This window comes from Panicum virgatum, chromosome 1K (assembly GCF_016808335.1).
Source record: "Panicum virgatum strain AP13 chromosome 1K, P.virgatum_v5, whole genome shotgun sequence".
Lineage (NCBI taxonomy): Eukaryota > Viridiplantae > Streptophyta > Magnoliopsida > Poales > Poaceae > Panicum > Panicum virgatum.
The window spans coordinates 40860459-40885874 of NC_053136.1; the positions used below are offsets into that span (position 1 = coordinate 40860459).

General features: G+C 52.5%; 4 protein-coding genes across 7 annotated transcripts; 2 read left to right on the forward strand and 2 right to left on the reverse strand.

The window, feature by feature from the left end:
• Positions 1-984: 984 nt before the first annotated feature.
• On the reverse strand, positions 985-2211 carry LOC120708315 (temperature-induced lipocalin-1-like). Its single transcript, XM_039993522.1, has 2 exons — positions 1530-2211; positions 985-1407 (listed from the first exon to the last, which is right to left on the reverse strand). Exons 1-2 carry the CDS (start codon positions 1935-1937, stop codon positions 1222-1224), a joined length of 594 nt encoding a protein of 197 aa, XP_039849456.1. The 5' UTR covers positions 1938-2211; the 3' UTR covers positions 985-1221.
• A 1990-nt stretch (positions 2212-4201) lies between these two features.
• LOC120708338 (40S ribosomal protein S11-like) lies at positions 4202-6611 on the reverse strand. Of its 3 annotated transcripts, none has more exons than XM_039993564.1 (6): positions 6469-6611; positions 5939-5979; positions 5753-5853; positions 4771-4915; positions 4607-4696; positions 4202-4505 (listed from the first exon to the last, which is right to left on the reverse strand). In XM_039993564.1, exons 1-6 carry the CDS (start codon positions 6478-6480, stop codon positions 4412-4414), a joined length of 483 nt encoding a protein of 160 aa, XP_039849498.1. In that variant the 5' UTR covers positions 6481-6611; the 3' UTR covers positions 4202-4411. The 3 variants fall into 3 exon arrangements, with proteins under 3 accessions (XP_039849498.1, XP_039849491.1, XP_039849484.1); XM_039993557.1 differs by having other exon boundaries at positions 4202-4509; XM_039993550.1 differs by having other exon boundaries at positions 4202-4533.
• A 1328-nt stretch (positions 6612-7939) lies between these two features.
• LOC120708325 (calcium uptake protein, mitochondrial-like) lies at positions 7940-13787 on the forward strand. 2 transcript variants are annotated; one of them, XM_039993532.1, is made up of 9 exons: positions 7940-8431; positions 8707-8774; positions 8864-9087; positions 9405-9488; positions 10113-10326; positions 12196-12372; positions 12467-12586; positions 12822-13098; positions 13401-13787. In XM_039993532.1, exons 1-8 carry the CDS (start codon positions 8101-8103, stop codon positions 13035-13037), a joined length of 1434 nt encoding a protein of 477 aa, XP_039849466.1. In that variant the 5' UTR covers positions 7940-8100; the 3' UTR covers positions 13038-13098; positions 13401-13787. The 2 variants fall into 2 exon arrangements, with proteins under 2 accessions (XP_039849466.1, XP_039849473.1); XM_039993539.1 differs by having other exon boundaries at positions 7952-8431; positions 13381-13787.
• A 6248-nt stretch (positions 13788-20035) lies between these two features.
• Positions 20036-20938, forward strand: LOC120655327 (skin secretory protein xP2-like). Its single transcript, XM_039933086.1, has 2 exons — positions 20036-20158; positions 20240-20938. The coding sequence occupies exons 1-2, from the start codon at positions 20036-20038 to the stop codon at positions 20936-20938; spliced, it is 822 nt and encodes a 273-aa protein (XP_039789020.1).
• The last annotated feature ends 4478 nt before the right edge of the window (positions 20939-25416 follow it).

Below are 25416 nucleotides of genomic sequence, written 5' to 3' on the forward strand. Positions count from 1 at the left end.
GCAATATGAACGCAGGACACTCCGTGTTGAAAAACCAGCGCCCGTGAGAGGATAACTGAGGTAGAATCACAACCCTCAGATGACGATCGAACGGGCACTTGATTTCGGGCCGACGTGGACAGCTTCCCTGTGCGCCGTGGGAACGAACTTTCATCTATAGAAATGAGAAGATAGAGCCCAACAAACCTCATCCGTGGATCTTCGCCGGATGCTCCGCCAACACCAACTATGTCGCCACATCCAGGGAAGAGGAGAGGAAGCAAAATCCACCAAACAGCTTCGCCAAAGATGACAGACGGACCCGTCATCGTCACCGAAGTTGACAGGGAAGCGAAGCCACCGCATCATGGCCGGCAAACCTAGACCTACAAACCTATACCTAGTATAGCTAGTAGTCTATACACCGCCGACCGTCGATTAGCACGATCCCCACCTTCGGAGCGCAGGCGGCGACACCCAAAGGGGAGAGGGATCGGCCAGATCGACCCCGGAGATGACAGACGGACCTGTCATCGTCCCCGAAGTCGACAGGGAAGCGAAGCCGCCGCACCATGGCCGACAAAGCTAGACCTACAAATCTATACCTAGTATAGCTAGTAGTCTATACACCGCTGGCCGTCGATTAGCACGATCCCCATCTCCGAAGCGCCGCCGGCGACGCCCGGAGGGGAAAGGGATCGGCCGGGATAGGCCAGATCAACGGCGGCAAATTAGAGTCGCCCCCTTTCCGCCCTAGATTGACCGAAGCAAGAGGAAAGATCCACAGCAGCAGCTTGGGGTGCTTACCAATTTGTTGGCCAGTGGGTTTTGTTTCGATTTAGCGTTTGAAATGAATGGTAGCTAGTTCGAAACGTCTAAATCTCCTGAGAATTTCGTAGGAGATGGTCCCATCTGGCATGCTAGTTGGGAACAATTACAGCACCCATCTAGATACATACTCCAAATGTCTAGTTTACATAGTAAAATTATATATCTAGAAATACTAAAGTAACTAACAAGACGTACATTCTGATTAACTCCATCGATTCCTCCAAATTCCAAGCACATGTATAACGCAACAAGAACATACACATAGGTATAACAGCAGACGGAGACGAATTCAGCAGCAATCCAATTTTATTCGCCGCGCGCGGCACGGATTATAGCAGAGAGATACACTAGTGTACTAGCTAGCTAGCAAGCAAGCGAGAAGCAGAGCAAAGCGCAGCACGCGATGGACGATCATTTGCCGAAGAGCGACTTGAACCACCAGACCCCCTTGGTGTCGGTGGGCGCGGCGTCGCTCTCCGGCGGCGGGTCGTCCTGCGGCGTCCTGTGCAGCTTGCTCACGTCGTAGCCTTCCTCCCTCGCCCGCTCCAGCAGCTGGCTGTACACCTCCTCGTCGATGCTCGTCTTCCTGCACAAGATCTGCACGCGCGCGCGCAGTGATCGATAGATAAGCACACGCGCGCAGTGGAATCGAACGGTCCTTGTCTTCATCAATCCTCAGCCTGAACCTGAAGTGAAGAGAACTCGACGAACTGACTTACCCAGAGGTTCTTGCGGCGCGGCTCGCCGACGAGCGCGTACTGGTAGTCGGCGTCGACGTAGAGCACCCAGTAGTCGCCGACGACGGGGATGATGGGGAGGAACGGCGGGAGGTAGAACTTGACCTTGAGCTTGGCCTCGTCGCTGCCGGGGTCGGCCTTGTACGCCGTCCCCTCGATGTAGTCGCGCTTGCCCTTGCTCCACGTCTCGTTGAGCACGTGCACCGTCGCGCCGTCCTCCAGCAGCGCGTAGGTGGCGCGCGTGTTCCGGCCGTCCCGGGGCTGGAAGAAGGACGGGACCGAGGCGATCTCGTACCACCGCCCCATGTACCGCGCCACGTCCAGCCCGCGCACCACCGTCATCTCGCCGCCGCTCTTCTTCGCTGCCCCCTCCGCCGCCGCCGCCGCCATTGCTAGCCGGTCGATGAGCTGCTAGTTACGGCTTTGCGTGTTTCCGCCTGTGAAAAATCTGGGGATTGATTGCTCGTTGCAGGTGATGATGCGAATGGGATGAGCTGGTGATGGATATATAGAAGGGCCGGGAGGGATGATCTCGGTGAGGGGTTTGGGGGATTGCAGGTTGCTCGCTGGACGGAGAGAGGAGGGGAGCAAGAAGAGGATAAGGTGCAGGTGCGAGGAGAACGGCGTGGAGGGCTCTGGAACGCTTGCCAAGTGCTTGTCCGCTTGCTCAGGGTCTGGGTACGTGGAGACTTGTACGCGAAGGTATGCTTCACTGTACATCTCTCTCTCCCCACCGTGTCGCATCCATGCCCAGACAGGCAGACAGCTGATGAGCTTCCGTTCGCTGGCACGTTGGTCTGGCCGATTTCGCCGAGGAATCAGCGGCGCGCGCGGTAACGCGCGGTACCTAGCCTCGTTTAGCTATCAAAATTTTTCCAGCGCTACAATAAACGTTTGATCACTAATTAAAAATATTAAATATAGATAACTGACAAAATTCATTTCACAGCCTCCGGGTGAAATTGCGAGATAAATCTTTTAAGTCTAATTAAACCATAATTAGACAATATTATGCTACAGTAAATAAACTCTAATGACAGATTAATTAGACTTAATAGATTCGTGTCGTGATTTTCTGTCCATTCATGTACTTAGTTTTATAATTAGATTATGTTTAATCCTTCTAATCTTCGGCTAAAAATTGTTACGGAGATGAAGCCATATAGCCACCGGGTAACAAAGAGGCCCTATTTTTTGTTTGGTTTTGATCCAACTATAAACACACCGTCTACTGTTCCAAACACCAATATTTTCATACCATTTTGAAACTGTCGCGAGTCTTGTGACGGAGAAGCTCAAACAAGCTAAAGGCTGGATAGATTATTTGATCTGAACAGCCAAAAAATCACTGCGTGAGCGATCAACGCAGAAACTGTTTTCACACATGGTTAGAGCACCCCTGGAGTATTCCAGAGCATCCGTGTCGCTGCTCGACGGCCCTGCGCTATTCTCGCTTCTTGCTTGTACCCCAAGTATAAGACTCTACTCTAGACCGCAATGAGAAAACGAAGGAACTGATCTGGGAGGGCGAGACCGCGACACCACTGTACTCTAGCGTTGGAGGTTTCCGGCCATGTCCTTGTCCACGGAGGGAACGGATCTGTTGGCTTCAGACTTCAGTCAGGTGTGCACACGGGAAGACCCAGGCCAGAAGCGCGTCGCCGTTGATCTTTGTTGGGCCTGGCCGATTGGGTCACGTATCTTCTCGGCTGAAGAGAGAATTTTTTTTGAAGTCTCTCATCTGAGTACAGCTGCAGTATCTGTTCATACATGTACATGCATACTTTACACATGCACACCTCACTCACACCACTATATGTATACAAACAATCCTACAACTATACTCAGAAATGAAGACCGCGTCCTTCTTGTGCCTCCGCACATCTTGCACGTTCAGGCCGTCGGGATTAAGGTTGAACACGGACGGAAAAAAGCGATTGGGTCACGTATCTTCTTGGCTGAAGAGAGAAAAGGGTTTCTTGTGCCTCCGCACATCTTGCACGTCAGTTCAGGCCGTCGGGAATCGGGATGGCGCATCACGCTGCACGCCAGCGTGCTAGCATCGCGAGAAGGCCAGGAGGGCGCCACATGAAACCAGAGCATTTTCAGCATATTACCTATTTCTCTCCTCAATAAAAAACTTATCTTTTTGGTGATAGAAGATGCTCCAGCAGACTATCAATCCATCACTAATATCAAAAAAGTTTTAGCAATCTTCAAAACACACCCTCTTGCTCAAATGTAGAGAGTTCCTCCCTTCGCCCTATCTTTTGCTTAATCTACCATAGCACATTTTTTGAAAGATAATCTACCATAGCACTTACTACAAAAAAAATTAAAAGAAAATATATAAAATATGAGAGATAACCAATCTGCTGGAGATGCTCCCGGTCATGCTGAATTGATGATGATCCGAAGATGAATTGGCAGCAACTGGTGTCACCACAAAAGCTACGCTGTTAATGCATTCTAAACAGATACGGGCAGCAAAGATACGGTCGATACTGGCACAGATACATGAGCATTTACTCTACTGCAAATGACACTCATAGCTCCACCTGACAGCAAATCCGGCGTGGATCTTAGCGATTCATGCCTAGACCGCTCGTCTGAGACGATGCGGCACTAGACAGAACAACTGAAAGCCCGCATTATTGCAACCAGCAACAAAAATGATCTTCTAACTGAAACAAAGCATTCACAACATAGTATTACAGAACCTTTTTTGTCTTGACAATATTGCTGAATTCAGCCGCTCTTTGACTTTAATTTCTCACGATATTTTCAGTCAAAAATCCTAGTACAGATCAAATAGCAATACAGAATGGGACATCAAAATCTGATGATCTGTGGTTTTCAGAATCTCAGGCAGCAGTGAATGCCTTCTTTACTGCACCACTCTTGGACCCAGCAGGGATCACCTTCAGCACATTGAACCTCACGGTCTTGGACAGTGGTCTGCATGGCACAAAGGTATTGAGAAGATCTGGGTGCGAAGATAAAAAAATTTCAGATGGAAAGGCAGAGCTCGATCTAGGATCGATCACAACTGCTTTTACCTGCACTGGCCAATGATCACGTGGTCTCCTTCCTTCACACGGAAGCAGGGGGAAATGTGGGCAGGGATGTTAGAGTGCCTCTTCTCATACCTGTACAAGTATAATAGTCAGTACAGTGAAATAATACGGTGAAACTTTGTAAACCACAAAAGACATTCACTTGCCTCTGGTATTTCTTGACGAAGTGAAGGTAGTTCCTACGAACAATGATAGTCCTGTTCATTTTAGCACTATGGCATGTTCCCGCAATGATGCGACCTCTAATTGACACAGTGCCGGTGAACGGGCATTTCTTATCAATGTAGGTTCCTGCAGATACAAGGAAAATGACAAACACATGTCACAGATTGCATTATTTAACAGATTACAGATTTTCTGCACTGAACAGGGTATGGCAGAAACGCACAAGCAATACTGAGTTAAGATGCAATGAAAACAGCAAAACAGACAAACCGACATCAGGTTTCAAATATTCATGTGTTAATGGATTTCCAATAGGAATAATGAAGATGCTAACCAACCATAAGCGAATGATGAAATAAAAAGTCATCTCCACATCAAACAATCTAATGCAAGGGAACAGACAATTCATAATGAATCAGTAATATATAGAAACAAGTGCATGAAGAGAACCAAGGAAGAATTAGAAGACAATTTGTCAAGCCATCTGCATCAGCATCAATTATCCTATGCACATCCAGGTTAGGTGCAGAGCATACCAGCATAATGTTGAGGTCAATGGGGGCATTAAGAGAACCAGACATCAAAATTTCATGCAAAAGAAAAGCAACCTTGCAAGTTGCAATACGTTTGCTATCGTATTATGCCCAAGTGTTGTAGAAAAGACTGAACAGTCACATGATGACAGGTTGATAGCTTAACCATTCATAGTTGCTCTATAGCATCCCAGATCATTGTGATGCTCGATAAAGGGCACATTTGTAACAGATAAATTTTCAGAGAGTTCGATTTAGTAGTAGGACTCTATGCTTGTTTCCTATTAAATTATTATTAAAAAAACCAGCAAATCATGAGTAAATTAGCTTAACAGTAAGAACCCATGAGTAAATTAGTTATGTCAAGCTGATAAGTTCCAAAATGGCAAGAATATAAGCTAATATCTGTTGGACAACCAAGATGACAGACCTTCAATGGCTTCTCTGGGAGTCTTGAAACCAAGGCCAATGTTCTTCCAGAACCTGTTGCCGCCCTTGCCAGGCTTGTTCCCCTTGGTGGCCTTCTTCGGGCTACACAAATGAAGCCATGGTTAGCAGTTTGTTACACAACTAATACCACGGACCAAGTCACAAAGAATATACCACTTTCTCTTACCAGAGGAACACCTTAGGCTGCTTGAGGAAAGCCTTCTCAGTCTGCACAAGTCAGAAAAAATGCTAAATCTAACTGCTTCAAAGGCCATCTTCTGATAAAACGGTGACAATTTAATACAAAACTACACCGATCCTCTTGTGCGAAATCAGAATTAGACTGATCCACAGACGAGAGTGCTCGAATATGGATCTACATCTAGTTCAGAGCATCAGAATTGAACCACTAGCCACTAGGTACTAATGAAGCACAACAAACCATACCACTTAAGCAAAATAACCATAGTACTAAAAAAATACATTGTTCTACGCATTACACGTCTTACACAAGAGTGCAACGATCTCTAACAGAACCAGAATACAGGACTAGATCTGTAGGTGCCACTGCCAACAAGACAAAAAAGCAAGCAAGGCACCTTATAGCAAATTGGGCCAAGAGAACGCTGCGATATGACTAATTGTATCTCCCACACGATTTTTATCGAAAGACAACAACTGGATAGCCCGGGCAGTGAACGACAGGACGCAACTCACCTGCTCGGCCATGGTTGATGCTCGAAGAGACTGACGGGGAAGCGGCTCGGGCGTAGATGGCGGCGGCGGCGCAAGGATAGAAGGCGTGCCCGAAGACAAAACCCTACTCGTCCCGTGGGCTATATGGATGAGAGCTAGGTGGGCTTTTTCCATTTCTTTTGAGAGGTCAGATGGGCTTTTCCTTTTTGTGGCCTGGTTGCTTGATGGGCTAGGTTAGGCCGTTGGCTGGGAACGAAATGAAGTTGTTGCATATTAAGCCCGTCGTCCTCCCGTAAAAATGGTTAATGTCGATACACAGGATGTGGCATGAATAGGGGGCTAATAGGCTGCTATCTTCACAATTCAAATTGGTTTTTATATATTTTTATACTTAAAAAAATTATATAAAATCTGAGTCTGGCCTCTTTAAAATCCAGTCCTTAGATAATTAAATTAAATTTTAAGATGCTTTACCACCACGCATGAATAATGGCGCCCATTAAAGGAAGAGTCCCTTGTAGACTAGTAGTCTTATACTCTTGAGATGACTTGGGGCCTGATTGGATACATAGGGATAATGATTATCTCTCATATCTTTCATGCATCCGAATATATGGGATAATTTTGGATTAAAGTGGATTATCTCTTTTAAAATTCTTAGCCCCTCCAAGGGGTGATAATGGGGCTAATTTTTTTTATGGTCCCCACAAAAATATAAGTATGCACACACACCTAGACATGGGAATGAAAGAGAGAGTGGGCATTAGCCCATAGTTCCAAACAACCTGCTTGGACTAATTTTTAGCCTACAAATTCAAAGCTAAATATTAGTTATATTACTTTATAAAATATTAGGGATGTTTAGATCGAAGTGCTAATATTTAAAATACTAAACTTTAGCAATAGTCCATCCAAACAGGAGTGGTAGGTTAAAATTTAGCCAAGACTTAAAAATTTTAGCAAGAATATGAGTGCTAATAGGTGCTAAAATCAGCTTTAATCCATCCAAATTCTAAACAAGCTATAATCTTATTATTGTCTACAGGAATATTTATGTCACAAACTTATTCTTAATGATACTTATCGCATCAAACAATGCGCATAGCAAAATTATATAGCATAACATACCACATCTCGGAACGATGATCTATCCATTAGCATTTTGTTGAGGAAAATTCTACGATTACATAGAGCATTAGCTACCCATGTAGCGAGGCCTCAAGCATTTGCTACTCACAAAGATCAAAGAGCTAAGTTAGAATTTTCTCTTAAGAGCTAAGTACCTTCGCTTATCCTCGGATGTGAATAAAAAAAATCGAGCCATGGGTTACCAAGGCGTTTACCCCAAAGGTTAACGAGATCACGTGACCCAATGAACTATCTACACCACTGCCATATATTTCGCACACGGTTCCCTTTTTTAAGAAACGAAAAAAATTATTTCGCATTGCGTAGCCTACAAAGCCGGGCATGGCCTTGTCTCGCGGCCACAAAAAAAGGCAGCCCAACCAAAGCCGGCCAGCTAATCGCCTATTCCTTCCCTCGCATTCCGGCAGCCTCGCCCAACGCCCGCCCGCCTGCCCCGTGCGCCCCCGCGTCGCCGCTTCCTCCCTCCCGTCCTCGGCGAATCGAAGCCGCTAGCCCCCGTCCGCCATGGCCGCCGCGCTGACCCGCCTGCGATCCGCCGTCGGGCGGCTCGGGCCCTCCCGCGCGCGCGCCTTCTCCGAAGCAGCCGCCGAGGCCGAGGGGGCGGGCCCGCGCCGCGACTCCAGGGCTTTCGCCGCGGTCGCGGTGGCCGCCGGGACGGGGCTGGGGATCTGGCTGCTGCCCTCGAACCCGCAGCCGCTCGCGGACTCCGGACAGGTGGCGGACGCTGCCTCCGCCGTAGCCGGCGGAGGCAAGGGGGCCTTCTCCGCCTTTTTCGGCGGTGTCGGAGCCGCCGAGGAGCGGGAGCAGGAGCAGGAGCGCAGGTTCCTGTTCGGAGGTGAGCACCCCTGGTTCGACACGTGGCGCTATGATCATTAGCTCATACTATGCGTTATCGATGAAATGTGATATCTCCCCTCACGTGGAAGCCTGTGTTCCCTTTTCTGTTTGATTTGAGACTCGTGGTTATCATTGCATACCCGATTTTAATTGTATTTTCGCCATTTGCGTTCTTATGATTTCACCGACGTTTGTAGTCGTTTATTCTATTCAAGTTAATTTGGTCATGGTTGGTAGAAACGACATGATGATCTGGTTATGGCCCTCGTGTAGACTCGTATCGCAGAAGGGTGTTCTTCAACTACGAGAAGAGGATTAGGACGCGCAGCCCTCCGGAGAAGGTAACCGTGACATGCTACATTCAGAATAACCACTCTGCAAATGGGCCAATAATTTATTGCCGTTCTAATCCTCGCATTTCTACTGCTAGATCTTCGAGTACTTTGCGTCTGTCCACAACCCAGAGGGTGAAATGTACATGTTACCGACAGACTTGATGAGGGCGGTCGTTCCTGTTTTCCCTCCATCCCAGTCAAAAATTGTCAGAGAAGGGAGATTGAAGGGGGAACGCCACCCTGGCGAGCTACATTGTGCCCCATCTGATTTTTTCATGCTATTTGATACAAATGGTGATGGAGTCATCTCCTTTTCTGAGTAAGTGGTTGTGATTTCTGGCAAAATATTTGTTTGCGGTTTGATCTGGTATAGTATTCACTATAATATTGGCAATTATTTGTGTTTTTCTAGTTATTTGTATGCAATGAGATCGTTAAGAGAAGTTACTGTAGGGTATATTACCACATATATTTATAACATCCTCTCAGCTATGCATGCTTGGAGATGACACATTGAGGCATTTAGCTAAGTAGGTCTCACTATGGTGTTGGTGTTGCATGCCTTTCTGTACTTATGTATTATGTATTTCTGTAGGCCGTATGCCATACATAATTTTGCGGTGTTGCCTCATGCAGGTATATCTTCTTTGTAACATTACTCAGCATCCCTGAATCAAGCTTCAATGTGGCTTTCAAGATGTTTGACCTTGATCACAATGGGTATGTATTCCAGCTACTGGGCCTGATAAATTCATACTCTATTCTCGTAGACTTTATCATGTATCTGGTCTCTCCGTTATATCAGTGAGCTCTTAATCATTTCAATTATTGCAAACATGCTTACTTACAGATTTTATTTTGAAATATAATTGATTAATTATATCTTGTTTGGAAACACTGGTGTCGGATGATAATTGATAGCTATTGATACCTGGGGAGAATGGAAACACCATGTTTTCTTCTTTTGACAGCACCTGATCACACTTGTTGTATCGAATTCCCAATATGCTACACTGTCAAATTGCTGCTTCCATAGTTCCATGTTTATGTTTTAAGCTGGGACTTAAAGCAAGGGACCAAATCTCAATTTGTCCGACTTCTGCATTATACCCCCCCCCCCTCTCTAAACTGGACTCTTTTCTGAACCTATTAAATTTATGTTTTTTACAATTTCGTATATGGGTTTTACAGAATGATGCCTTTCAACACTAGTATTTGTGCTACATTGTTGACTTACTTTATGAACATGTCCAATCTTCTCAGTTGTTAGTAAGGGTATGAATAGATTCGGCAAGCTCTTTATCAATTTTATCCTCATTATCATTTGGTACTATGTCTCCACAGGGAAATTGATAAAGATGAGTTTAAGAAAGTGATGACACTGATGCGGTCCTATAATAGGCAAGGAGCTTCCCACAGGGATGGTTTGCGCTTTGGACGTAAGGTTGGTCAGCTGGTGGAAGATGGTGGACTGGTTGAGTACTTCTTCGGCAAGGATGGGAATGAACACCTACACTATGACAAGTTCTCTAGTTTTTTGAAGCAGTTGCATGATGAGGTGATTTATTTGTTTTCATCCTTTCGTTCATTAATTTAAGTATGGTTATAGGTAATGTTTCTGTTGATAACTTGATGTAATACTTGAGAGACTTAATAATGAAAAGCCAAATATGTCTGTTGTGTATCTGTCGGTACCCTGTAGCAGGGATACCCACTCTTACTGCAGCAAGGCAGGACCTGCGTAGTTATCCGTAACTGCGTGGAAAGGACGGAGTAGCCAGGCCCACGGGTCAGGCTCTTCCCTTACCAGGCCAACGGCCCCGGACCCGTTCCCCGCCTGGGGAAGGGTCCGGAGACGCCACGTGTCTCTATAAAAGGGAAGCTCCATGTTGACCGCCGGGGCCTCGGACCCCCCGTAAGGGTCCGAGGCCCCTTGCGTCCGCCCGGACCTCCCTTTACCGCGTAGGGGTCCGGAGCTGCCACGTAGCCCGGAGGAACGGGCTCGCGCGCGAGCCTTCCGCTCGAAGACCCGCGCGCCTACCGCATTTAATGCAGATGGACAAGGCGTGCTCTGCCGCCGCTGCACGCGAGACAACCTTTGTCAGGCCTCGCTGTACACCGCGTATTACCAAGGAGCACAGTGCAGCCGCCTGTGCCGCGGCCGCGCAGAGCCCGCCTGCAGCATTAAATGGATACGACAGCACGACACTTTTCCATCATGTCGCCTACGCCGCAAGCTACACCGCCTGCTTAAGCAGCATGGCGGGCGATGCCACTAGCTACGTCAGGCTCCGTCCCGATAAGACAGCGCCAGGACATGATGGACGAAGGGCTCCGGGAGCAGGCAAGGGAATCCAGAGAGGGATCCCCTTTGCCTGCGACGCCATAATATATGAACAGAACGTTATTTTATACTACAACGTTGGGCCCAGCTGTCGGGGACCCAACAGCTGTGTACGCGCCCCCTTGAGATATAAAAGGGAGGCGCTCGCTGTGCACAGGGACATCCAGACAGACTCAAGCTCTCGCAACCTTCTCACTCTCGTGGGAAGGCAATACAACACACAGGGGACGTAGGGTATTACGCTCTGGCGGCCCGAACCACTCTAAATCCTGCTGTGTTCATCATGTTCTTGAGTGAGATCGATCTAAGACTAGCTAACCCCTGAGTACACACACTCTGGGCTAGGGCGGGTGCCTTCCGCCACCCGGCTGTGGTTTGCAGCACCACGACAGTATCAATCAACTCTGTTTTCTGAGCATTTGCTTGTGGAGTTTCTGTAGAGCTCCAAACAATTCATTGTTTCACGAAATGAATATTGTGCATGTCACAAGAACAAGTTTGATTTTCAAGAAGCTATTGATGAACATGACTATCCTATGTATGTATATATATATAGGTTTGCTGACTAATTCATGTAGAGTTTATTGGTTAAATGAAGTTCTATAAGCAAGTGAATTGTGGAGACTAGGAACAATTTTTTGTACATCGTAAAGGCTGCGAATTCTGGAACGTAGAAAAAGGAGAAGCTGTCAGCCTGTCATTAATAAATTCCAAATCCTTCCAGATTATGAGCATACACAAGTTATCCTGAATTTCCTTGTTTTCAGACTATATAGTGTGTTTTTCTTGGAAACATTAAACTCTGATAAGGCCAAGGTCCAATTTTTTACTGTAAATGCATTAGTCTCATTTGTGTTAGTCTAATGATTATTTCAATTCTGTACTAGATCTTAAGCAGCATCTGGCATCTTTAGGGTACTAAATTTTGCTTCTCTATCATAGAATCAACATTAAAGGATTCATTGAAAGGATTGAAAAATTCTTAGTTCCACAAGCCTAAATCAATACCGTTTCCCCTCTTACTATCTCCAATACATTCTGAGAGAACTTTTTAATCCATTTATTTTGCTGAATCATCTCCAGATTGTTCGCTTGGAGTTCAGTCACTATGATGTGAAATCATCCAAAACAATTCCTGTGAAGGACTTTGCATTATCCATGGTTGCTTCTGCTGACATGAGTCACATAAACAAGCTACTGGACAGAGTTGATGATTTGGATGACAATCCTGATCTCAAGGATCTGTGCATTACCTTTGAGGTTGGACCGTTAGCTATCCAGAAACCTTCATCAAGTCCTCATAATTCTAGGGTTCACCATCTAATACTTTTCAAATTATTATCTGGAATTTCAGGAATTTAAGGCATTTGCTGATCTTCGGCGAAGGTTGGAACCATTTGCAATGGCTATTTTCAGCTATGGTAAAGTAAACGGTTTGTTGACGAAGCAAGATCTGAAACGTGCTGCATCACATGTAAGGTCTTCTACATATGCCCTGTGTAGTTGTTTGAATCATCTGTTACCAATGGAGGGATATTCTTCCAAGTTGCCTCATAAGTCATAAGAAGCACCGGGCCTCACATTTCTCCTATTATGCAGTGTTCTGCCATAGGCTGCTAGCTATACAGATTGTTTATAGCAGTCACGCTACAGTTATTCACAAATATTAGATCTGTTTTCTGAATGATTTTCTAATCTTTGCTTTATAGGTTTGTGGAGTGGACTTGACTGATAAAGTAGTGGACATAATTTTCCATGTATTTGATGCTGACCGTGATGGTAACCTAAGCTCACAGGAGTTCTTGAGGTCATTACAAAGACGAGAAAGTGACATTCGCCAGCCAACAACTTCAGGCTTCCTAGGGGTGGTCGCCTGCTGGCTGAACTGTACAAAGTGCTCTCTTCAACAGATGCTGCCCCAGTAGAATATTTTGATGCTTTCGATACAGTCTTCCGTTGCCCTTGGCTGCTCTCTGCTTAATCTAGGTACCACAAACTCACATTGTGTGAAGTTAATTGCTTTCGTTGCATCGTCAAGCTATCGTGAAATTTCACTTAAACTACTCGTTCTTGTCACTTTAGTTGCATCGTCCAGCTATCATAAAATTTCACCTAAACTACTCATTAGGGTCACTTTAGTTGCATCATCCAGCTATCATAAAATTTCACCTAAACTACTCATTAGGGTCACTTCAGTTGCATCATCCAGCTATCATAAAATTTCACCTAAACTACTCGGTTCATCTCAATATATTTATCACGTTGTAGATGTTTTTGGTTCTGTGCAGGAGCTGGAGAAGCTGATCCGTAACAGGTTGGGTTCTGAAGTGTGGGCCATTGAGGACACGATTTTGGTGTACATATTATCCTGCTCGATGCTGATCAGAGCTGGTCATACACATACTACGTAACAGACGTAAGGAATATTATACCTTACGTTCTCGCCAAGGCTTACATGACAGCTCTCCTCTCCACTGATGTCAAAAGCGACCATCGACTTCACCGGAACCTTTGGTACCTGTCTTGTTAGTTCTCCCCTCAAATGCTAATATTCTGTGGCTGGACAACCACACTTGTCGTAATCCCATAACTAGTCGGTGTTTTCTTGAATAAGTGAATGATAATGATGATCCGTTGGAAGAAAGAAGTTTGCAGTAATATTACAGCCTTATGTACAACGCCTGAGCACAAACAGTCCTGCAGCCAGTGCCCACGGCCACGCTGAGGGTTGGCGACTGTCTGAGCGGCAGTGATTCTCTGCACGCCCACGCTGCCTCCCCAGCCGCCTGTGGCCCGAGGCACCCGCTGCCAGCCAAATCGTCCCTGCAGAATTCCGACCGCGAGAGGTGGCCCGAGGCCAACAGCACGAGGCGGCTAGAACCCCCGACCCGGACGGCGCGCCTCGGCGCCCAGGGCAGACAAACCCGATCCAGGCCGGCGCCGTGCGCGTCCCGCCCCGACGCCGACTGCGCGCGACCCGACTCGGCGTGCAGCCGCGCAGGGGAGCACGAGGAGGTGTCGCGCGACGCGGTTGAGCTCCGTAGGCGGCTGCAAGTTTGTTACGGCGGATGTGGGGGTTGGCCGGTTGGGGCTGCCGATTTCCGGCGGGTTGCGGGGGCCGGCGGTCTACGGTCTGCTCCGCGCTGCAGCGCCCTCGAACCCGGCCGGTGCCTCGTCCCGCCGTTAATTTACGCTGCGCCAGCGCTACGGCACTCAGCAAGTGAAGTGACGTGAGAAAAAAAACCTGTGCTTGTGCTTGCTCTCTTTCGGTTCTGCTGGAGGACTGATTTTCCAGTGCTCCATTTCTTTCAATAGATGGCTCATAATTTTTTTTTCTGAACTACACTCGTCTCATGAATGTACTTTTTGATTTCCTATAAGTTTGTTATTTGGGCATGGGAGCAGCAACCTTTCGCTGGTCCAATATTGTCGGTGTCCTGATCCGGCGGTCCGGACCCAACTAGTGATGATGCTGCATGTTTCCTCGTCCCAGATGTTGATGCAAGAGGCAACACAGTAACGCACGGGTTTATCCTGGTTCCGGCCGTGGGGCCGTACGTCCAGCAAGGGGGTGTGCGAGGGCACTGTATTATCTTGCACCGGAGGTGCCTGTAGTAGGGGGTACAGGCGAGATGAGAGAGGGAGGGAGGCTCCCAAGTCTCTGCTAGAGGAGAAGTTGATTGAGGCGAGTGCCAATATCGGAGGCTCAGTGGTGCTGAGTGTTGCGTACTATCGAATGATCTGACCGCGTCCCCCTTAAAGGAAGCCCGCCTCCTCCTTTTATAGACACAAGGAGAGACAGTGTACATGCGCAGGGGATCGTGGAAGTCGTCGTCTTTCCCCCGAATCGCGGGGGTGCAGTGGCTGAGCACTGTGGGAAGTACACTGTGGGGCATGGCGTCGGGCGTGGCAGTCGTCCTGGGCATCGTCCTCGGTCTTGCGGAGATCGCGCCGGCGTCCTGACAGCCCCAGCAGGCGGCGTGGTCGTCGCTGTAGGGTGTACCGTCTTCCAGATGTGGTGCGGCGGCGTTCCGTGGGCCCTGCAGGCCAAGGTCTTGCATACTTATGTGCGCCAGCAGTAATGGGGCACGTGGCGGTCCCGGGCCCCCCTTGGGCGGAGTGCTAGCGCGTGCGCTAAGGGGGTCCGGGAGTCACATGGAGGTCCTGGACCCCTCGAGGGGGGAGATCCGGGCCTCCGGCTGCTAGTGCTGAGCATCAATCCTTGGGGGACACGTGGCGACGCCGGACCCCTTCCCGAGCAGGGGACGGGTCCAGGGCCGTTGGTGTGGTGAGGTGGAGTTCGGACAGCAGGAGTTGGCAGAATAGTAACGAGAACTGTGCCGAGCACGTCTCGTACCGCGTCGCAGGTTCCCACAGTGTTGCCACAGCGTCTGGGATGGCGGAGCAGTGACCGGAGTTGGCGGACGGGACTCCGGTCACAGCTACTGTGGGGAATGGCAGCCTGACGCCGTTTGTCCTGGGCGCTGTAGAGGAGTGGTTGGCCTTTAATGCCTCCGTACGACGGGCGAGTGAGCGGAAGGGCCGTTTGTCCTTTTCGTCGAGGGGTGGCCTCGAGCGAGACGGAGATGATTCGCCCTACTCAAGGGTAGGTTCGCTACCCTCGAGCGAGGCGGAGACGATTCGCCTCCCCGAGGGTAGGCTCGCTACCCTCGAGCGAGGCGGAGACGCGGGGCGCGGTCGAGGGTCTCGATGGGAGCCCTCGAGCGAGACGGAGATCACCCCGTGGGTCCGAGGGGGGTGCGGATGGGCCGCGTGCTGGGCTTCTTTGAGTCCTTTCCTTTCTTCCAAATTGGAAGGAGGCCGTAGGCCTTCGTGGGCTCAGTTGCCTAGTATGTGTTTGCGTTTTTAGGGTGATTTTAGTACCACGATTAGGGTGCCCCTAATCGTGGTCCCCGACAGTAGCCCCCGAGGCTTTGGTCGAGTCAGGGGATTCGGCCAAAGGGTATTTCGGCGATTTTACCCCTTGACGTGATCGATCGGTGCTGCGTTCCCGCCAGGCGCACCCGGGTGCTGGCCCGGCGGATGTGACAACTCGTCGGTCGGGGCAGTGCGCTTGCGGAGAGAGTACTCCGAGGCGCGCGCCCCTTTTGGTTTTGTTCCGGGGACGAGACGCGTCAGCGTGCTGAGCGGGCCTGGGCCACGATGGCGCCTGCTGCTCTGCAGCCGGTGCTTTTGCTGCGCTGTCCTGCGCTCAGGGTCTCGGCCCCGCTTTCCCTGGTCGCCTTGTGACATGTCGTTCGAGGGCAGTCGGCCAGCGCCGATGCTGCGCCGCTCAGCGTCCAAGGGCTCAGCTTTGATTTGTCCCGTCATGTCTCAGCACAGTGACCGAGGGTATCTTTCGCTCGTGGGGAGCCGCGCCGTCACGAGCGGTCCAAGCCTTCGCACTTCGACAGGCTTGAAGCTTGGCGCCCGACGCAGCTATAAATAGGGGTCGTGGGACTCCCTTTCCTCTCTAACTTCCCTGCTCTTAGCATCGCCTAAGTCTTGTAATATTTTCCTTTGCCTTTCACGATCGGCCCCCAGATGGGGTGGCCTGGCTTTTTTAGGCTTTGATGCTAGAAGAATGCTTGCGAGTGGCGGGGGAAAGCTGAAGAGGGCGTAGGGTTGAAAATGGGACGGGAAAATCCCGTCCCGACCGGCTCCGTTTACCGTTTAAACCGACCGTAAACCGTTTCCGTGGAAAAAATAGAAAAATGGGAAAATAAAACGGAAAACGGGCGGGAACGGGAACGGTTGGGGCGTTTTCCCCGACCGTTTTCATGGTTCCCGTTTTCAGCCGGGAAAATTCCCGCGGGAATTCCCGTATTTGTCGTAGTCGGCTGTGTTACCTGTGTTGGAAACGTGAATTGTTGTTTGCATGTGTTACAACGTGAATTGTGAATTCGTGATTCACTTTACCTGTGTTTCTTAATTATACGAGTTTTGTTTCCATGTTATTTATGCATAGTTGTAATTATTTTATCGAGTTAAATGTTTGAAGTGGTTGTATGTATTTTCCCGTTTTGAGTTATCGATTCCCGATCGTAATCGGCATGCTCCCGACTGATTGATTCCGTTCCCGATATCTCGTAATACCGATTTCGTTTTCCCGTCCGATTTTTCCATTCCCATTTCCGTTCCCGACCAAAAAATATAGTTGCGGGAACGGTTAAGGGGTTTTCCCGACCGTTCCCGACCGTTTTCATCCCTAAGAGGGCGTGCACACCATCCCTTAGCTTCAGTGGGATTAGCAGAAGAGCACTGGGCCCATGGGGTCCTCGTTCTGCGATGTCCCTTAGCCTGAAGGGGGGTTGAGACGCCTGACCATGGCGTTGGTGTCAGGTTTGGTGGCCGTTCTTCGCATCGTCCCTCCTGGCGACAATGTCGCTCTCGGGGAGATGGTGTGGAGGGCGCTGTCCGCCAGCTTGACCCCCCGCAGGGTCTTCGGTGGAGGAGATGCTAGAAGAAAGCTTGCGAGGAGGGCATCCCGCTGGACCCGTGCAGTCTGGGGGCTGCTCCTTGCAATCTCGAGCGGCCTTGCCGTCGCGCCGGCTAAGGACTCGGGGCTCTTCATCGGCGCTCGCTCCTCCCCAAGACAGGGAAAATTGCCACGCAGGTGGCAATGCGTTTGTACTTTTCGACGGCTTTAAGCCGGTAACCCTTTGTAATCTTTGTTCGCAAAGATCAATGAAGTCTCCTTCTCCTTCGCGGAGAGGACTACCGAAAGTGTATGGGTGGGTTCCACCCCTGCAGGGGATTTTGATCCTCGAATGTGTGAAGTTTCCTCCGTGGGGGAGCGTCAGCGCACCCCCGGGTGTAGCCCCCGAGGCCTTGGAGTGTTTGCACTCGTCCAAGGGCTATAAGCGTCGTCCTGCTTGGTTGCTTCACTGAGGTGGCCGTCCAGCATCTTTTTCAGCCGGCATCGGCACTCCTTTCAGCCGGCCTCGGCGTTTTTTGTGTTGGCACAGCGACCCAATGTCCGGCTGAACCATCTGGCAGGCGCGTGTGTCAATAGTGGGGGTTTTGGTTAAACACATGGAACTTCGTAATCAACGGTCGTCGACCCATTCGAGGGTGCGGCCTGAGCCACGGTGTGCGAGGAGCCCCCGAGCCCCGGCCTGTGTGAAGGCGTTCGGGGAACCCTCGACTTTTGTTATGGCCCTTGTCGCCCTTCCGCAGGGAGGAGGGGTGAAGCGTACCATGCTACCCATGCCCGGGCCGCGAGCTATGGCTGCTTCAGTGAGCTGTTACCGGGTAGTTCAAGTGGATGTCCGTGCCCCGTTCGATAAGGGTCGGCTCGTGGTCTGTGGACACGTCACATAAAGCGCTCGCAAAGGTTCGCTAGGCGGGGTTCGGACCCATTCGATATGGTCCGAGGGCTCGATGCTCTCCCTCGATGGGATCCCCCTGCTAGGCACCCTCGACTGGCCTTAAACACTGTGTAGAACGTCTCGAACTCTGTGTTCGAGGGTACCTTGTATGGCACATCCATGTAGTCCCTGACTCTGGCGATCTGGGGCGCCTGTCGAACCCTCGACGGGCCAGGCTACGAACCCCGGATCAGTAAGGCCTCGGAATAAGGTTCCCTCGAGGGTGGCACCCGCGAGGAATATTCCGTCACGGTTCACGAGCGGCGCGGAGTCGTTTGGTCGTGTGCGTGGGTCTTCCGCTGGTCGTGGGCAACGTGGCCCGGTTCGTGCGGTGCAGTGCGGGCTCGCCTTTTCAGGCGACTACCTCGGGTAGACGAAGCGGCGTGGGCGGCGGCTGACGGATGGAACAGTGCAACAGTCATGCCACGCCCATTGGTTACCGCGCCGTAGTTATTGCCGAGTGCGTGTGTGGGAGACTCCGCGGTCATGGGGCCCATCCGTCAGCAGCAGCAAAAATCTACCGCATTCAATGCGGGGGATTCGTGCCGCGGCGGCGAATCTGCCCGTCATAGTGAATAAAAGCGAGAAAGGGGGGATTGTTTGGGCTCACCTGGCCATTTGCCTTCATCTCCCTTGCCTTCTCCACCTCCCCTGCATCCTGAGCCCACAGCCGAGAGCGATAGGAGGAAGAAGGAGAGAGCGAGAGCGCACCTTAGGCACCGCAGAGCTTGCCTTCCCACATCCCCCCGTAATTCGAAGCAATATCGGACGTCCGGAAGCCGTTGCCGTGGGGGAAATCCACCGCCACAGAGGCTGTTCTGGAGCAGCTGGTCGCCGACCGGCTGCTACCGATGAACATCAACTTGGAGCGGCCGGCGTGGATTCCCCCGCAGCTGGAGGAGACCGAGCCGAATCCCCCCGAGGGCTACGTCGTGAACCTTGTGCGTCTCCACGAGCGGGGATTCGGCGTCCCCGTCAGTAGATTCATGTGGGCGTTGTGCGAGTACTACGGGGCGGAGCTGCACAACTTCGGCCCCAACTCCATCTCGCAGGCGGCGGTCTTCGTCGCTGTCTGCGAGGGATACCTGGGGATTGAAGCACATTGGGATCTATGGATCCACTTGTTCTGCGGCGAGCTCTTCGTCGAGAACGTGCGGGGCCAGCCGAAGAGGTTCGCGCGAGCCGGCGGCCTGATGCTCCATTTGCGTCCGAGCCGGAAGAACCTGTACATCCCCAACAAGATGACGACGAACAACGCCGTATGGACTCGAGGGTGGTTCTACCTGTGCAACTTCGGCAACAGGCTCCCAGCGTTTACCAATAAGGTGCTTCGGGAGATACCAGCGAAGTGGGATTGGGGGGTATCACCCCCAGCGCATCAAGCCAGGCTCGAAGTGCTCACCGAGGCATTGGTGCACCTGGCGAGGAAGGGGTTGACGGCGGCTGCCGTCTTTGCGAACTTTCACCGGCAGAGGGTGTTTCCTCTCACGGAGAGGAGCCTGCCGGTCTTCGGCCTCACCCCCGGGGTCCCGGCCTCGGGCTCGAGGACGTCGATGGTGCTGCTCCCCCGAGGCATTGCTGCCCGGAGGGCGAGGAACACGGTGGCAGAGTTCCCCGACAACGCAAACGATCTCTGGGAGATCAAGATGCGCCCCGAGCCGGGGTACCTTGCAGTGGCGAGTCTCGATTTCGATTCGTTGCCGATTTGTGCTATTCCTTTCCCCGCTCCCTGACTCTGATTTGATTGCGTTTTGCAGGGGGTGAGCCGCAGGTGCCACCCCTCGTGGCCTCCGATCCCAGAGGAACACGAAGTCAACCGCCTGCACGTAGAGGCGGTGAAGAAGCGGAAAGAAGCAGCGAAGGCGGCTGCCGACAGGAAGAGGAAGAGGAAGAGGAAAGAAAAGCACGACAAGGCATGCAAAATTGCACGCGCGGAGGGGAAGCCGCGGCCCGCTACGCCCGAGTCCACGGATGACGAGGAGGACACCTCGGACACCGAGGTCAACCTTCCGGGTGATGACGAGGCGGCAACAGGCGCGGATTCTCCGCCTATCTATCAAGGGGCTGGCGACGAGGACACGCCAGTGACGCTGCGTGAAGCGAGGCCCACACCGGGGTTGTTGGTGGACCCGCCCCTCGCGGGGGCGGAGCGGAGGTCGCCCACGCCAGCGGCGGGACGAAGGTCACCGACGCCCGCGACGGGCGGAATATCGTCTACGCCCGCGACAGAGCGGAGGTCGCCCCTGCCGGCGACGGGTGAGGGGATCCCCGCGCCCGCGATGTCGACGGGCGGCGATGGGTCCGCGGCAAGCGCGGAGACGCCTGCGCATACGGCCTTGAGGCATCAGGCCGATCCGAGGAAGACACCCTCGGATCAGTCGTCGAGGGGCGTCAGTGTGCCGCGGGCCCGAAGGAGTGGCACGGGCAAACGCAGTATGAGTGCCCCGTCTGGGTAAGTGGTTTTGGTTTTATTCTTTGCGTTCATTTAATCGATCTCCCAATCCTGCAAACATCAGCCTTTCTTCCCCGATTTCTAGCTCCGGGGCCGTTGCCAAGGATGCAGCCCCGCTCACGCCGGCCAAAGCCCTCAAGACCGGGCGCGCACCACGCCACACTCGGCGCCGCAGCCCCCGCCCGTCGTAGATATTGTGGCGGAGGCTACGAAGCTGCGGGAGGCGATGGCTCGAGGGGCCCAAGCGGCCCAACAAGCTCGAGCGCCGGGGGATGGGGGTGATTCCGGCCAGAGTGGCGTTGAAGCAGCCGCTCAGGCTGACGCCGTGGGGGAGGCCGGTCGGGGTGGCGCAGATGACGCCACCAGGCCGGACGTCGAAGTCGAGGCCGACCGGAGCGACGCGGGTAGCGCCGCTCGGCCGGTCACAGAGGAAGGAGCTGGTAGGGACGCGCAAGAGTGCCCCGCCAGCCAAAAAAAAGATGGAGACCCTCATCCCTGAGCCCCCGAGGGCTGGGGTAGAGGGCGTCGCGGAAGAGGAGTCGGCGCCGAGGGCACCGGTGGCGGAGGAAACCCACGTCTCGGTGCCTGCAGAGGCTCGGGATGAGGGTGTCGTCACAGCAACGACGGCGCAGGCAGCGCCGGAAAGCGTCGTGCCGGTGGTGCAGCTGCCGGATAGCAGCGAGGAGTTCGGGGACTCGAGGGACATCGACCCCGCTGCTGCGGCAAGCACCGCCGACCACATCGCCGAGTTTACGTTGGCCTGCGAGGAGGTGTTCAATGCGGGGACGTCCGAGGGGCCCCATCACGGGGCAATCATCTAGTCCGGCCCCCCGGAGATTCTCCACGACGAGCAAGAGGAGGAGGCCATCTGGTAGGTGTAGATCGAGGCAGGCTCTCAGATTCTGAACCACCTCGATGCGCCCTGGAGCTCCATAGGACGACAGATTACCAGATCAGTCAGGTAAGCAGCTCCCTCCCGGGAATCATTCATATTTGGCCTTGATTTCATTTGTTTTACCCACGCTTTTCCTCTTGCAGCGGCTGAGGGACATCTCGCGCAAAAAGAGCGCCGAGATGACCCGGCTGTACTCTCAGGTGCGCTGGCTTGGGTAGCACAATGCTGGCTTGGTGCTCCAGAACATCGACGCCAACACCAAGATGACGGATCTGGGGGCGCGTCAGCAGGCGCTAGAGGAGGAGCTGGCGCGGACCGCCGGCGAGCGTGACGTCTAGAGGGCCGCAGTGGAGCAGAAGGCTCAGGAAGCCGAGGCGCAAACCGCCGAGCTGCAGCGCACTAGGACGGCACTCGAGCAGAAGAAAGCCAAGCTCCGGCGCAACGAGGCCGAGCTCCAGCGCGAGAAGGCGACCATCGCCACGCTCACCGGGACCCTCGAGGAGAAGGGCAAAGCCCTCGAGGGAAAGGAGGTGGCCATCCGGAACGCGGAGGCCGCCCTCAAGGAGAAGGAGAACTCCTTGTCTTCACTCGAGGAGGCCGCCCGAGTCCAGCAGGAGGAGGCGCAGAAGAATATCGCAGGTGTGTGCTCGAAATTTCATTGTTGTTGGGTTCTAATTTTTCGCAGCTTATCTTGGTTCCTTTGATCAGAGCTGAGGCAAATAGTGGCAGACGAGACTGCGGCGAAGGAGGCGGTCAACACCGCGCTTATGGCGGCACAGGCGGAGTACGCTGACCTGGAGCGGACCGCTGTGAGCGTGTGCCAGGAGCTCGAGGGGGAGGGCGCCGTGTCTGGTAGCTCGGTCATCAGCCGCCTGCGAGCGCTAGGTGGCCGGATCGTCGAGCACGCCAAGAGCACCTTCCGCCTTGGCATCCTGCGAGCCCTCACCGTGGCCTCGACACACTATATCATGGACCTCCAGAGGGTGTTGTCGGGGTACGTCGTTCCCAACGACGCCGATGTGGACGCCACGTCGGCCATCATGGACGACACCGACGCAGCCGCCGAGGAGTTCGCCACAGTCCTGGCCGGGAAGCTCGAAGCTAACATCCCCCCGATAGCCGAATTCGATGCTGTTGCAGACTCGCAAAGGGGGGGATGACAACCTGTAGGGAGACTGGGCCTCGGAGCCCATGTAATGAATTAGTGCTTGTCGTAATTGTACTTGTGAATTAAGAAATTCATTATCGTAAATCGACTGTGTGGCCCATCGAGGCCTTGTGTATTCGAGCCCTCGTTTTCTTTACTCTACTTCCGTGTTCTCGTGTGCGACTTTGGTAAACTTCTGCGAGGAATTTCACGTTCATAAGCGACTTAGGCGTGGGGTGGTGAGGGGGGTGCCGTATCCTGGAGGCGTTGGCGGCCCCACGACTCGGCCGGCCCCGTACCGTAGTTGCTTATGCCTCGCGTCCGTTTTTTCCAAGTGTACGAGAAACTTAGAGACAGAAATTTTTCGAAAAAACGTTGGCAATTTTTGGAGACGTTCGGGGGTTCCCCCCGTAGTAGCCCCCGAGGGAGGCTTGACTTTACCGAGGGTAAAGTCAGGCGTACCTCAGTGTTCGTGCGCATACGAGCCCCCGAGGGTCAGGAAGGTTCCCAAAAAATAAATAAGTAAAGCATACTCCTTTATTGTTTCGAAAAATCAAAAATGCGAGTACAAACAATGTACAAATAGCTCGGAACTCTAATGATAGAAGCGATGTAGCTGCTGTATGTTCCAAGCATTGGTGAAGACTTCGACGTTTTTGTTCGCCAGCTTGTACGTGCCGGCCTTCCCACGGTGGTGAGAGCTTGTGGCGGCCCCTGTTGTCCTGTCGAAGCCTCAGCACCAGGTCCCCTTTGTTGAGGTCTCGGCGCCGGACTCTCTGCGCTTGATATCTTCGCAAAGACTGCTGGTAGCGCGCAGAGTGTAGGAGCGCCACATCTCGAGCCTCGTCCACTTGATCCAGCGAGTCTTCGCGGGCTCGCTGGTTTTGCTGCTCTTGATAGGCCTTGAGCCTTGGTGACCCGTACTCCAGGTCCGTGGGGAGTATGGCCTCGGCGCCATAAACGAGGAAGAACGGGGTAAAGCCCATAGCTCTGCTTGGGGTCGTCCTCAGGCTCCAAATAACCGAGGGTAGCTCTGTGAGCCACCTCCGGCCAAACTTGTTCAGCTAGTTGAAGATCCTTGGTTTCAATCCTTGGAGGATCATGCCATTAGCACGCTCCACTTGCCCGTTCGTCTGTGGGTGCGCCACAGCCGACCAGTCCACACGTATGTGGTAGCTGTCGCAGAATGCCAAGAACTTCTTGCCTGTGAACTGGGTGCCGTTGTCGGTGATGATCAAGTTCGGGACCCCGAACCTGAAGACAATATCAGTAAAAAACAGAACGGCTTGCTCGGATTTAATCTTGCCGATGGGTCGAGCCTCGATCCACTTGGAGAATTTGTCGATTGCTACCAACAAGTGGGTGAAGCCCCCGGGCGCCTTCTGCAGTGGGCCGACGAGGTCCAGCCCCCACACAACAAACGGCCACGTGTTGGGGATGGTCTGCAGAGCGTGGGCCGGGAGGTGCGTCTTTCGAGCGTAGAACTGGCAACCCTCGCAGGTCCGCACGACGTCGGTGGCGTCGGCGACCGCGGTGAGCCAGTAGAAACCTTGTCGAAAAGCGTTACCCATGAGGGTTCGTGGCGCGGCGTGATGACCGCAGGTGCCTGCGTGGATGTCACGGATCAGCTCCTTGCCCTCAGGGATGGGGATGCATCACAGCAAGACGCCCGAGGGACTGCGCTTGTACAGCTTGTCGTCGATTAGGGCGAAGGACTTGGCCCGCCTAGCGAGGCGCCGCGCCTGAGCGCGGTCCGAGGGTAGGATCCCTCGAATCATCCAGTTGAGGTACTGAGCGCGCCAATCTTGCGAAGTGGGGGCCTCGTCGATCTCCATTGCTTCGGCCTCGTCCGTGGAGGAGGTCTCGAAGTCAATGCCCATGGGCTCGGCCTCGTCTGCCGGGGGGTTCCCGCCGAAGGGCCCGGCGTTCGAGGGGCCTGGCTCCGCCGGATCCTCGAATTCGACTGAGGGCTTGGTGATGTCATGAGCGAAGATGTTTGGGGGGACGGTGGTCTGCCCTGACGCGATCTTGGCTAGCTCGTTGGCATCCTCGTTGTACTTGCGCTGGACATGATTGAGTTCTAGGCCGTCGAACTTGTCTTCGAGGCGGCGTACTGCTTTGCAGTATGCCTCCATCTTCGGGTCGTGGCAGTTAGACTCCTTCATCACTTGGTCGATGACAAGTTGAGAGTCACTGCGTACGTCGAGGCGTTTGACGCCGAGCTCGATGGCGATGCGGAGGCCACTGAGGAGGGCCTCGTACTCTGCCATATTGTTAGATGCAGGGAAGTGCAAGCGTATTACGTATCGCATGTGATCTCCGAGGGGTGAGATGAAGAGGAGGCCAGCGCCGGCGCCGGTTTTTATCACCGACCCGTCGAAGTACACGGTCCAGCATTCAGCCTGGATTTATGGTGGGGTAGCTGAGTCTCCGTCCACTC